Source organism: Vulpes lagopus, chromosome 6 (genome assembly GCF_018345385.1).
Source record: "Vulpes lagopus strain Blue_001 chromosome 6, ASM1834538v1, whole genome shotgun sequence".
Taxonomy (NCBI): Eukaryota; Metazoa; Chordata; class Mammalia; order Carnivora; family Canidae; genus Vulpes; species Vulpes lagopus.
In genome coordinates this window covers 12,310,149-12,324,678 of record NC_054829.1, presented here as the reverse complement: position 1 = coordinate 12,324,678, position 14,530 = coordinate 12,310,149, and the positions used below count along the sequence as shown (strand labels likewise).

At 40.8% G+C, this 14,530-nt stretch overlaps 1 protein-coding gene across 3 annotated transcripts in view; it reads left to right on the top strand.

Moving 5' to 3' along the window:
* The window catches only part of TDP1 (tyrosyl-DNA phosphodiesterase 1), a 91,620-nt gene that overhangs the window by 49,404 nt on the left and 27,686 nt on the right, over positions 1 to 14,530 (top strand). For all 3 annotated transcript variants that reach the window (XM_041760011.1, XM_041760012.1, XM_041760013.1), the window contains exon 14: positions 10,727 to 10,829. In XM_041760011.1, the coding sequence (XP_041615945.1) occupies positions 10,727 to 10,829 (103 nt within the window). The remainder of the gene's footprint in view (positions 1 to 10,726; positions 10,830 to 14,530) is intronic.

The window sequence follows — 14,530 nt, the reverse complement described above, 5'->3', positions numbered from 1 at the left end:
CAGTATTTGTCTTTCTGGCTTAATTTTGCTTAGCATAATCCCTCTAGTTCCATCCCATGTTGTTGTAAATGGCAAGATCTTATTTTTATGGCTGAGTAATGTAACATTGTGTCTCGATACCACATTTTCTTCATCCGTTCATCTAGTGATGGACACTTAGATTGCTTTCATATCTTGGCTATTATAAACAACATTGCAGTAAACATAGTGGTGCATATATTTTTTCAGATTAGTGTTTTTGTTTTCATTGGGTAAATAACCTACTGGATCATATAGTATTTCTATCTTTCTTTTTTTTTATTTTTAAGGAACCTCCTTACTGTCTACTATAGTGGTTACACCAGTTTACATTCCCACCAACAGTGCATGAGGGTTTCCTCTTCTCCATATCCTTGTCTTTTTTTTTGTTTTTTTAGATTTATTTATTCATGAAAGACGCGGGGGGGTGGTGGCAGAGACACAGGCAGAGGGAGAAGCAGGCTCCACACAGGGAGCCCAATGTGGGACTCAATCCCGGGACTCCAGAATCCTGAGCTGAAGGTAGACGTTCAGCCGCTGAGCCACACAGCCATCCCTATATCCTTGCTTATTTCTTTTGGAACTAGCCATTCTGATTCGTGTGAGGCGATATCTCATTGTGGGTTTGATTTGCATTTCCCTGATGATGAGTGATGTTTGAGCATCTTTCCATAAATCTGTTGGCCATCTGTATATCTTTAGAAAAATATCTATTCAGATCCTCTTCCCGTTTTTGTTTTTGTTTTTTAAAGATTTTATTTATTCATGAGAGGACAGAGAGAGAGAGAGAGGCAGACATAGGCAGAGGGAGAAGCAGTGTCTCCGTGGGGAGCCCGATGTAGGACTTGATCTCAGGACCCTGGGATCATGCCCTGAGCCGAAGACAGACACTCAACCACTGAGCTACCCAAGTGTCCCCTCTTTCCATTTTAAATCAGATTATTTGTGGGATTTTTTATTTTTGTATATGGTATTGAGTTGTAGGAGTTCCTTATCTTTTTGAGTATTAGCCCCTTATTGGATATATGTAATTTGCAAATATCTTCTTTCAGTACGTTGCCTTTTTATTTTGTTGATTTCTTTCACTGTGCAAAAGTTGAATTTGTTGTAGTCTCAAGTTTTTTACTTTTGTTTCCCTTGCCTGAGGAGGTAGACCCAGAAGAATATTAAGGCCAGTGTCCAAGAGATTACTGTTTGTTTTCTTCTAGGAGTTTTATGGTTTCAGGTCTTAATTTAGGTCTTAAATCCATTTTGAGTTTATTTGGTATAAGAACGTGGTCTAGCTTCTTCATGTTTTGCATGTTTCCCCAGCACCATTTATTGAAAAGACTATCTTTTTCCCATAATATTTTCCTGCCTCCTTTATCATTGATTGATCACATAAATGTGAGTTTACTTCTGGGCTATTTTATTGCATCGATCTGTATCTGATTTTGTGCCGTACCATACTCTTTAGATTATTATAGGATTGTGTTATCTCCAGCTTTGTTGATTTTTTTTTTTTCCTCAACATTGCATTGGCTATTCCAGGTCTTCTGTAGTCTATATAAATTTTAGAATTCTTTGTTCTAATTCTTTGAAAAATTGCCTTGGTGTCTTGATAAGAATTGAATTGAATGCATTAGTTGCTTTGGGTAGTATAGACATTATGTTAATATTCTTCTAATCCATGGGTATCATATATCTATTTGTTTTGTCTTCAATTACTTTCATTAATATGTTATAATCTTTATAGAGTATAGGTCTTTGACCTTCTCTGTTAAACTTATTCCTAGGTATTTTATTCTTTTTGATGTAATTATAAATGGGATTTTTTTCTTAATTTCTCTTGCTGCAGTTATTTGTATATAGAAACACTACAGATATCTGTGTATATATATTTTTTTATCCTGCAACTTTACTAAATTCATTTATTCTAAGACCTTTTTAGTGGAGCCTTTAAGGCTTTCTATATATAGCATCATGTCATCTGTAAATAGTAACTGTTTTCTTAGTGCATTTTAAGAGTTCTTTGTCTATTTGGGGTACAGGTCCTTTATCAGGTATATGTTTTGCAAATATTATCTCCTAGTCCACAGCTTATATATTTTTTTAAGATTTTATTTATTTATTAATGAGAGACACAGAGGCAGAGACACAGGCAGAAGGAGAAGCAGGCTCCATGCAGGGAGCCCGACATGGGACTTGATCCTGGGTCTCCAGGATCACGACTTGGGCCTGAAGGTGGCGCAAAACTGTTGAGCCACCCAGGCTGCCCCACAGCTTTTATTTTCATTCTTTTAATAGTTCTATTTGCAGAGCAGAAGTTCTTAAGTTCAGCTTAACCGTTTTTTCCTGTAATGGGCTGTGCTTCTGATGTTGTATCTGAGATGTCCCTTCTCTTTTAATGTTCATTTCTCCTTTTTTAAAAAGGCATGTACCTTATAAATCTGATAATCTTTAGTAGGTTACTTTAATGCTTTTGCATTCAGTGTTAATACTGATATATTCGTAATTTTCTATTATGTGTTCCTGTTTCCATGTTTTTCTTTGCCTCCTTTTTCTCACCTCTGTCTGATTCATCAGGTTTGCTTTATCTTTTTTCTAGTAACTTAAAAAGTATAGTCCATCTCTAATCTGGAATCTAAAGTCAGTTGGGGGGATCCCTGGGTGGCGTAGCGGTTTAGCGCCTGCCTTTGGCCCAGGGCGCGATCCTGGAGACCCAGGATCGAATCCCGCGTCGGGCTCTCGGCGTGGAGCCTGCTTCTCCCTCCTCCTGTGTCTCTGCCTTTCTCTCTCTTTCTCTCTCTCTCTCTCTCTCTCTCTCATAAATAAATGAATAAATAAATCTTTAAAAAACTAAATAAAGTCAGTTGGGGTTTTCCTCTTCTTAAACCGCTAGGAAAATGGAACTCCCATTCTGTTTGCCCTCTCACGTGTTGTTCTCCAGAATTGTTCCAATATTATATTGAAGCCTTGGAAGTGAATCATTCTTGTTTAGAGTTACCCACAGGTTTACTAATTTCTTTGCTTGCTTTTCTTCCTGGCATTCCTTTCAAGTGAATCAACGCTTACTAAATGCATGTGAGACCCCTTTATTTTTCATTCTTCTATTGAGTTGCTTTCTCTCTTCTATTAATTTTTTTTTTTTAAGCAGCAGCTCATGTGTTATTTTGACTACATTTTTCAGTCTGAGGTCTTGTAAAATATAGTATGCTTTGTGGCTTAGAACTTAAAGCAGAGTCAGGCTGCAGGCTTCACATTCTTCGCCACTTACTACCTATGAAACGACAGGCAAATTACAAATTACTTCACTTTTTCTCATCAATTAAATTAGGATAATGATATAGGTACAGAATCTAATAGTTCAGAATGAGAATTAACAGAATAAAGGGATTAAACTGGTATGTGTAGGTGCTGTGTATAAACTGCTCTTGTCACATATGCATTTTTCATTTCACACTCATCGTTTTAAACATTTAATTTCACATTACCATCTAATCAATATACATTACCAGTCTGATCCTATTTTCTGTTGACTTTTGCTCATGATGGATTGGGATTATTTTCCTATTGCTTTGAAATTTGGGATAAGTGTCTCTTCATTGAAGCTTTAACTGTAAGAATCTTCTTTCCTTTGAGTGGACCTCTCTATCTCCAGATTTTGTTTCTGACAGTCTCTTCAAGAGCCTAGGACCAGTGTCTGTGGATGTCTTGACATGGGGTATGACCTATAACTGGCACTTTGGTATTTAGAGATCCGAAAGAAGTGACCAGAGAGATTGAAAGTAGAAAACCAAAGTTTAACAGAAATCAAGGGAAAATATCTCATTTTTAAAGGAGGAATCTGGGTGAGTTATGAGAGTTATATGCTGCTAAGAGATCAAATAAGGTCAAAAAGTTTCCATTGGATTTGATAATGTGGAGGATTTCTGTGCCTTTGAGTGATTGCAGTATAACACTATGGGGAGAAGCCTTATGAAATGATACAACAGATTGAAGACTAAATGAGATTTTTTTTTTGTAATATAGCTGGTACAATAAGAAATTGAAGCCATAAAGATCATGAAGAACTATCTGTATTTACAGGTGACATTGTAAATAATAAAGTTCTATTAAAAATGCTATCAAAAGCATCAAATAGCTAGAAATAAATTTGACCAAACTTGTGTAAGACATCTACACTGAAAACTCTACATAAAACACTGCTGAAAGAAATTAAATACATGGAGATGTATATAACATGTTCATGGATTAGAAGATTCAGTATTGACATCAGTTGCTCCCTACTTCCTTGATTTCACTGTAATCCTGATCAAAATCCCAACAGAGTTTTGTTGTAAAAAATCAACAAGCGGATTCTAAAATTTATTTGAAAATGCAAGGTATTTAGAATATAGAAGAACAGGCTGATTGCAAAATGTACATGTATATATACAAAGGATCTAAAATAACCAAGATGGTCTTAAAGAAACATACTTACAGTACCTGATTTGAAGACTTGGTATAAAACAAGAATAAGACTGTGGTATAGTATAAGAATATAGATATTCTAATCAATGGAATAGAGTCCAGAAATAGATATAATCAAAGACTTTTGACAAAGGCACCAGGCAGGGGGAAGACGTTCTTCTCAGTAAATAATCCATACAGAATAAACAAACCTTGGCCTATCTTAGGCCATAAACAAAATTAATCTCAGATGATAGACCTAAGTAAGAAAGCTAAAACTATGAAGTGAAAACTGAAGAATATTCTCATGACATTGGAGTCAGAAAAAGTTTAGTAGATGGCACAAAAATGCACTTGACCATAAAAAAAATGTATTTTTGGAATTCAAAAATATTTTAGAAATTCAGTTCATCAGAAGACACCATTTGGGGATGGCTAAGGAAGGCCTTTCTAAACAAGACCTCAAACTCAGAAGATGGTAAAGGAAAAAAATTGCAACTTGGATAAATTGTCTCCTCTTCCCAAAAAAGAAAGAAAGCAAGAAAGACCTGAAATATAAAGGTTCTCATTAGCACTTCAACAAACTGGGAGAACATTTGCTGCATAATTACAATATATGAAAAGCCCCGTGAAGAGAAAAGAATGGCTCTTCAAAGATGTCCTAATTTCCAGAGCCCGTGAAGGTAGCAGATGGAATTATAATGTGGGAGATTATCTGAGAGTGCCCAGTATAATCACAAAGGCACTTACAAGTGGGAGGGAGAAGTCCAGAGTGATGGAGATAGGAAAAGAACTCTGCTGACCCTGTTGGTCTTTGAAGACCAAGGTTGAGACACAAGGAATGCAGGTGTCCTCTAAAAACTGGAAAATGCAAGGAAATGAATTCTTCCTTAGAGCCTCTAGAGGAAATGCAATCTTGCCAACACCTTGATTTTAGTCCAGCAAGTCCCATTTTAGACTTCTGATCTCCAGAAGTTTAAGATAATAAATTCGTGCTGTTTTAAGCCACTAAATTTATGGCAAAGCAGCAATAGGAAACTATGCATACTGGTTATCAGTAAAAAAGACAAGTAACATAATTTTAAGATGGTTAACTCACAAAATTAAACCTAGATGTCCAATAAATACAGTTAAAAACACTGAACATGGGCAGTCCCGATGGCCCAGCGGTTTGGCGCCACCTTTGGCCCAGGTTGTGATCCTGGAGACCCAGGATCCAGTCCCACATCGGGCTCTCTGTATGGAGCCTGCTTCTCCCTCTGCCTTTGTCTCTGCCTCTCACTCTGTCTCTCATGAATAAATAAAATCTTTAAAAAAAAAAAAAACTGAACACCACTAGGAATCAGAGAAATCAAATTTAAATGAGCTCTATTTGCCTATTAGGTTAGCAAAAATTTTCATAGACATTATCCATCCAGTGTTCTCAAGGATCCAAGAGTCTCTTATACATGTTGGTGAGGGTCTAAATAGGACGGATGTTTTAGAGGGAAAATCCATCAAAATGTAAAGATTATTTCCTAAAGAAAAAAATTGTGTATACCTATATCCAACTTAAATCCTTCACAGTATCTTTCCATGTCATTTGTGAAACTTTTTCTCAATGCATAAAGAAACAGTCCAAGGGCAGTACGAGAAAACCAGCAAATGCAAATCAAAAGATAACTGCATGTGTGTGGTGGGGGGTGGATGGGGAGGAGGGAGGAGGAGACAGACAGGCAGCCGGATTTTAGGATGGAGTGACAGCAACATTAGTGAGAGTTAATCATTTTCCCTCCTCGCCACACAGCTGCTCTGTCTACATCTTCTCTCACATCTACTGCCAACATTCTGTTTATTGCATCTGTCTGTGAAAGTATCCAGACCCCCCGCCCCCGGTCCTCTAAGAGATGTGGCTAAAAGCTCAATCTGTTGGCCATGTCTGCACTTTGTGTCGCTGCTGCTTAGATTAAGTACTCATTATGAAAGAAATGTTTTCAGTGGACACATGTTCCCATAACAGTCATCCTTGTGGTTTTTATATACCTTCTAACTAAGTCTCGAAGCTCACACTGTGGTGCATTTTGTAATGTATGTAATTGTCAAGTCACTGTTGTAGTCAAAATACATGTCAATTATACTTCAAGTAAAAATGTATATAAATAAAAAATTTTTAAGTCTTAAAAGTAAACTGAATGAGCAGCTCAAACAGGTGCTCAGCCCAGGGTTGGAGGTGGCAGATGATATTGCTATTACCAGACTTGAAACTTTTAAAAAAAGATGCATGAAGCCAGATTGGCCCAGTGGTCCTCTTCGTTGCCCCCTTCTCCTTTCTTGCATGACTGATTCCCCAGCATGTTACCATGAACGTTGAGATAAACACTCCTCAGCAGTGAGCTCCCAGTGAAAATAATGGATTTAATCTTTCTGGTTGGAAAATGTAGGTGGAGGGCAGCTCTCTAGTTAGGATGTTGGATGTAGATGTCTCTAGTCATTGTAGACTGTTGTCCAGAAAGGGATTATGGCCTCATTGGCCAAAGCTCCCTCATTTTAGGGACAAGAAACTAATGCCTAGGAAGAAGAGTGCCTTAGCATCTTGTTGTTAGTGGGGAAGACAGAACAGAAATCCTCTCACCCAATTGGGGGTCCAGGGATCTTTTCTCAACATCTGCCTTCTCTGGGTACCTTACTTAGGGGGCATCCTTATGGTTTCCATGAGGAACTTTGTTATGTGTCATCAGTTTAAATTTACTCTTAACAGTTTCAGCTTTACAAATTGCGTAGCTCAGTAACTGACCATTGGTCTGCTTTGTGATGTGTCAGTATGCATGGGCTGAACTGTTTTCCAGAATTCCCTTTCTTACATGTTTCTGGTAGGAGTGGGCCCCAGAGGAGTTTCTTGTTGGAGATTTGGAGAGCACATGTAAAGTAGCAGTTCTTTTTATTTATTTATTTTTAAAGATTTTTAATTTATTCGGGGGGTGGGTGCAGAGACACAGGCAGAGGGAGAAGCAGGCTCCATACAGGGAGCCCGACATGGGACTCGATCCCGGGTCCCCAGGATCACACCCTGGGCTGCAGGCGGTGCTAAACCGCTGTGCCACTGGGGCTGCCCGGCAGTTCTTTTTATAACCTACACATTGTCATATTGAGCCAGCTCAAGTCTTTGGCAAGAGGCAGCAGTGGAAATACAGAAGTGCAACGTCTGTACCCATTCCAGGTTTCTGCTTCAGCTCCTCTAATCCCTGGACCTCACCTGACGTGTGTGTCTACCCCCCAACGCAAACAGACATGGTTTTAGTCTCTATTTACGGTTTCTGCTTGTTGCCCATGGTTCTAGCTTGTGACTCTAGACTGTAGATCCATCTTTCCTGGCTTCTGCTGTCCCTGTAGACTTCAAACTCCAGCTTCAGGGCACATATGGCCCTTAAAGACTGCTTTATAAGCTCCTTATATTTACATAAGTTAAATTCCTCTGAGTACATACTCTATATGATACACATCCTCTCATCCTTCTACTTCTTTGATTGAACTATGCCTGCCCCACACCTGTTTCTGAGAAGCCTCTGCTTTATTCACTTACTTAGCAGTTTGGACAGAATTTCTGTTGGACAGTATAACTTTGGACATCTGGGATCCCACCCTCTGGAATTTTCCAATTTTCAGAATCCTTTAATACCCCTAAAGAATAGAAAATAAGTTAAAAAACCCCAATCTTCTTTGAAGCAGCATCATTTGATACCCAGTAACAACAGAACAGACCTGAGCACTGGAAGGGGAGAGAGCAGCCCCATCCAGCAGGAGACCGAAGAAAACTGAAAGAACAAGGATAGAGAACACAGTAGAAGTGAACCTAAGTAATGGCAGTGGCCTCAGCTGGAAGCCAGGACTGGCAGTAGACCTAGATTCTGAATGGAAGAGAAAAGCTAGAACTCCTCTGGAGTTTTGGGAGCAAAAGAGCTGGTCGTTAGCAGCCATGTGGTGTCACTGTACCTCACAAGACACTGGGTTTCTGGTAGACACTTGTAGGTGCATGTCTATACCACACACACTGCAGGCAGGGTTGGAATTTGGGGAAAATACCCCTTGTCTTGGCTGCCATGGGTACCAGTGATCCAAAGTGTATTCAGATAAGAAAAAATCCATAAAGATGCTCTTTCAAGAAATACCGACTTACAACCTAACCTAGAGAGCTTACTAGTGACTTTGAGTATAATTATTCAAGATGTAGTTTAGGTTCCAGATGCTTGGAATTCTGTTAGAAGCTAAATACAAAGGAAGGATTGGAGGAAACCATCTGAAAAAGGTGTCTTGGTGGTCTCTCACGGTCTTTACCTTGGAATGAGCCCTCAGATCTTGGAATGTTGAAGTATGACTAGTCTGAAGAATGAAAGCAAGCTTTCCAGAAAGTACCTCTGGCCTGTGATGGTTAGAGTTAGATAATACATGTCAAAAGAGCATTCAGGCAATAATTTAGAAAGTGGGGGAAATATTCAAAGAGAGATTGCTTCTACCTTACACTCACTAGTTGGTTGTGCCATTGGACCTATGGTTTTGCCCAGGAGGTCACCATATTTTATTAATGGCTGAAAGACCTAAAAGTAACCTCTCATCTTGGACTTCAAAAGAAAACAATTTTCCTAGAGTCACAGTACCACTATATTGTCAGCTTCCCACTTGCTCTACATTTTCTGTCTTTGTGATCCATCACAGATGATGATCTTCAGGATTATGGCCCTTGAGCATCAAAGTAGAGTTTCTTGTTTGTTCTCAGCATGGTCCATTAAAGAAGGCAGGGTTGTGTTTAAGTTAGTTTAATTGTTTTAGCAGTTGTTTAGCTCTGATTTCCATAGTCTTTGTCTGTTTCCATAGGACCCTGAACAGAAATCATACTTTTCACCTTACTTGGTTATTGCTTATCTTTGATTCTGATTCCTGTGATGTCAGTTCAGCACTTGCTGCAGGAGAATACTTGATGCCCCAGTGCATGAATTTTGGTAGAGTTCCCGTTGTCCTTGAAGTTGGGCTGTAAGGGTCTGAATAGTTGAGAATATTCTCTGTTCTGAAAACAAGCAGCAGCCCCAGTGGCTCAGCGGTTTGGTGCCGCCTTCAGCACAGGGCGTGATCCTGGAGACCCAGGATCGAGTCCCAAATCGGGCTCCCTGCATGGAGCCTGCTTCTCCCTCTGCCTGTGTCTCTGCCTCTCTCTCTCTCTCTCTCTCTGTCACTCATGAATAAATAAATAAAATCTTTTAAAAAAATAAAAACAAAATAGAATTTGGATGAGTCTCTGTCACTCATGAATAAATAAATAAAATCTTTAAATAATAAAAACAAAATAGAATTTGGATGAGTCTCATTGGCAAAAAAAATCGTGGTGGGTTTGTGTTAATTAACTGGTGGGTGAGGGTTCTTGGCCTGGTTTGATGCAGGAGAGCATGTTTCTAGAGCTGATGCCTCAAAGTTTAGGTCTGTTCGATAGCATCTGGGTTCCTCCCATCTGGTCTATTCCAAGGCTTTTTTCTTCTGCGTACCTGCAACTCTGCCCATAGAAAACATGACTTTGAACACTCCCATTTCTTTCTGGATACAAATGCCAGTCTACTACCCTCAGCTGTTTTCTTTAGATTGAAGGTAGAAATTATCACTTTCTGGCCCACAACCAAAGGAAGAAAAAAAGAATGTGAAGTTTAAGATACTATCTAAGATCATATTAACAAAGTTTTTTCTAAAAAGCTACTTTGGGGGATCCCTGGGTGGCGCAGCAGTTTAGCGCCTGCCTTTGGCCCGGGATGCGATCCTGGAGACCCGGGATCGAATCCCACGTCGGGTTCCCGGTGCATGGAGCCTGCTTCTCCCTCTGCCTGTGTCTCTGCCTCTCTGTGTGTGTGACTATCATAAATAAATAAAAATTTTTTAAAAAATAATAAAATAAATAAAAATAAAAAATAAAAAGCTACTTTGGTATATAACAAAGACTTTCTGGCTATACCAGAGTCCTGGAAAGAAAAAGAACTTTAGACAGAAAAATAAATCTAAGGATAATTATTTGAATAGCTATCCTCGGGGAAAACACAGATAAGGGCAAATCTGTCCCAAATTAACAATTAGATAAATCCTCAGGATTATAGCACAGTAGGACTTAATACTCCATTTCTAAAAATACACAACTCTGCTAAAAACTGAATGAATGTGATTGCAGCTTATTGTGGTTTTGACCAATGCCTTTGCAGCTGTGAAAGTTTGACCTGCGCTGAAATGCCTCACTGAGCCAGCCCTCTCTGTGTCCTTTTCCCTGCAGCGCAAATCTGTCCAAGGCCGCCTGGGGAGCATTAGAGAAGAATGGTGCCCAGTTGATGATCCGTTCCTATGAGCTTGGGGTCCTTTTCCTGCCATCAGCATTTGTAAGTTCACATTTGAAACTGCCTGAGTGGTCACACATGAAACAAGTTGGGTTTTCATGTTCTCTTTCTTCGATCATTATGACCTGCCTAAGGCCAGGAGGTAGCAGGACCAGGGTTCTAATCTAGAGCCTATTCTCTCAACTGCTGGCCTGTGCCAACAAATATATTTAGCACTCGCTATTCTGGTGCAGTGAGATTGCTGCTCTCAGGGAGTGTACCTGATGACAGATTGAAGATAATTGCTTTGGGGAAAGTTAATCACATGTTTCACAGTATTTAAATATTGTTAAGATTCATTACAAGATGGTGGTGACAGGTCACCGAAGGGATGACTCAACCAAGAGCAAGATGTTCCTTTGGAGGAGGTCTTTGGAAGCTAGAAGATTTGAGGGGGTGGTAGGGTGGGGAGAAAGATACCTAGGGTTTAGGGTAGGCGGAGAGGAGTGGGAAGGGCATCCCATGTCGGAAGTCGCATGAGCACGTGTCAGGCAAGGAAACTCACAACATCTCGAGAAGGAGTCCAGGGGGTCGCAGAGGGCCTGTGCAATCAGACTCGCTGGTAAGCCCCCTAGAAACATACCAGTTTGGAAGCTGTATCTCTCCCTTGGGGTGTCTAGCACAGCCAGCTTGTCTCCCCGCGTGGAACAGTTCTCCGCTTGCAGCCAAAACCAGACAGTATGGCTGATTTTCATGTTGGGACTGGTTGTACAGGCCTTCTGATTTCTAAGCACTAAAATAACTCTTGGGCCAGAGAGATGTCACACAGACCCCAAGACCACTTACCTTGCCCCTCACATTCACTCACATATTCAGTGGAATGCAATCAGAACTGCCCACATGACAGGATGGCTAATGCTTTTTTCTTTTTTTCTTTTTTTTCTTTTTTTTTGGTGGGGGGCCACCTGCTGTAGTTGAGCTTATGATAAACACACACATGATGCATCTCTATTGGAAACCACTTGGACTAGACCAGAATACTTTTCTAAGGGAATGCTGTGCACTTATTCTCAGGCTTAAATCCAGACCCATGTGACATGTAGGCATAGTCTGAAGGGGCACCTGAGAGCCTCTCCCACCCACCTGTCGTCTTCCCTACCTCCCTACCACACTCCAGTGAAAAGTACTTTTCTCCCTCTTTCCTCCCTCTGTCGATCTTTATCCATCTTTTTCTTCTCCAACTCAGAGGGCTTTGCTACAGAACTGTCAAATAAACTTCTCCTTAGGGTAATATCATGAAATTCTAGCACTTTTCATTTTTTTCCTACAGAGTCAGTGGATCCTAACACTGCTTACAGCTGCTTCCCCCTCCATATCCTTGGAGACAGATGGTTCCCCCCTTCCCCCTTTTCTCTAGACAAGGATGTGACTTCCCTAGGGTTCCACAGCTGAGTGGGCTCCAGACCTCAAACCATCATCTCTTACTGATTTACCCCCTGTGATCTTTCAGCTTTATCACAGGGAAATAATAAATTTACAACGCTGGGATAATAATAGTAATTTGGTGTGACTGTAGTGACCGTAGCTTTGAACTAAGGCCAGGATTATTTCCCAATAATAGCTTAAGTAATGGAATAAATTCCATGTCACTCTTGTTTGACTTTTGTCGTTTGCATATGCCAAATTCTAGACATTTCTAACGGTTCTGACTCCATTCCTCATCACGGAAATGGTAATAAAAAAATCTATTGTGCTTTAGGTCCTCTAGACCCTGCTAAGCTAATTTTTACCTCTGATTCTATTTCTAACTGTACATTAGAGACAGCTAATAGAGGAAAAAAATAGGCATAATCATTTAGAATCCCCAAATTAGTCTCTTGTCTACTGTTGCAATAAGAAAGAGCCCCCACTATAGCACATTCTAGATAAGAGATTCAGTTATTTATAAAGATTGTCAGGCAAGAATATTAACCCCCCTCCTCCACTATGCTGATAGATTCAAGAGTGAGGCCCCAAGTACAGTGACCAAAAAGACAGTGTTTATCCAGCAATCCGGGTTCCTTGGCATGTCTTAAGGTGCAGATCGTAGAACAGTGCTTTAAAGCAGGCTTCCTCCGTAACACTAGTGAGAACCCAAAACTGTCACTGGTTTATGGTCAGTCTTTTTTCTGGGTGGGTTGCCTGTGTCCTTCACTAAACCATGCATTATTTGGGCAGGATGCCAAAATGAGGTGTGCAGACAAGACACAGAAGTATTTGACATTGGGGCACCTAGGGGCTTCAGCCTGTTGAGCGTCCGGCTCTTGGTTTGGACTCAGGTCATGATCTCAGAGTCATGGGATTGAGCCCTGTGTCGGGCTCCACATTAGACGGGGAGCCAGCTTGGAATTCTTTCTTCCTCTCCCTCTTTCAAATAAATAAATCTTAAAAAAAAAAAAAAAAAAGTGTTTGACCCTCCCAGGAAGCCTACTAGTCACATTGAGCAAGGTCATTTTAAAAAGGCACTTTCTGGGACACCTGGGTGGCCCAGGGTGTGATCCCTGGGTCCTGGGATTGGGTCCTGCATCGGGCTCCCTGCATGGAGCCTGCTTCCCCCTCTGCTTATATTTCTGCCTCTCTGTGTATCTCATGAATAAATAAATAAAATCTTACATACATACGTACGTACATACACAGGCACTTTCTTTGAGAGATGTCCAGGTGCAGCCTAGGTGCCAAGATCTGTGAGACAAGTAATTGGCCTCGGTAAGCAGAACCCAAAGGGCTGAAAGTAGGTGTTCAGGTCCTTTTCGTTGTTCTCAAAAGAAACAAACTTGAGCTTCTGTAAGTCTGCAAAAGGAGGGTAGTTTTTGAAGAGATGCTGAAAGGCCTGTCATGGCATCAGTGGCACAGCAGAGCCTTGAGGATTGGTGTAGGGCCAGCCCTGGGAACCTCAGTAGCATACCACCTGTCTGGGTGGCTCCCACTGGGGACACCTCTGCAGTGGCTTGTGCACTCATTTGGCAGCCATTCCACATTTAAGGACTGCCTGAGGTTAGTTCTGTTTTTCATGCTTCTGTCCTGCCCTGACCCTGTCCCGTAACAGCAGGCCTGTGTCCCAGAGAAGGGCAGATTGTTGTGAGCTAGGAAGCCACCCTACTGCAAGAGGGTATCACCCATAAGTGAGTTGTGTGTTTTATCAGTTTGCATTAAACCATGTCAGGGAATTTTGCAACAGAAGAGACTTTGTCCTTAAGCTACCGTGTCACTTACCGGTATATGAAGCTTCTGAATGACCAATAGACCTTTGCTTGGTCTTCACAGAAGAATTACATTAACAATTACATTAACATTTATGGTTTTGACTCTGAGGGCAACCCAAAGATCTTTGCCATGAGGTGATTTGTCAGTTTGCTGAAGTAACTTGAATGCAGGATGAGACATTTAGCTTGTGAAGGAGAGACTGTACAGCACAACTCCACGGCTGCCCTCCTCAGAGTATATCCCAGGCTCATAACTGAACGTTCCGGCCTATCTGGAGTGACCTTGCAGTCCCTCTGTTCAGCTCCACCAGCTCTCCATGCCTCCAGCTCAGGAGCCCTGAGGATAGGAGGAGGAACGAGATGGAGTCTTCCTTCTCATGAAGTTCACAGATAAGTTCAGGAAAACAGATGATAGTATGTGATGAGAACTATAGCGTGAAGGGTTCACAACATATGGACTCTGAGGAAAGGAGCATGCAATCTGCCGGGGTCCCTGCGGAAGGCTTCAGTAAGGAGATGACG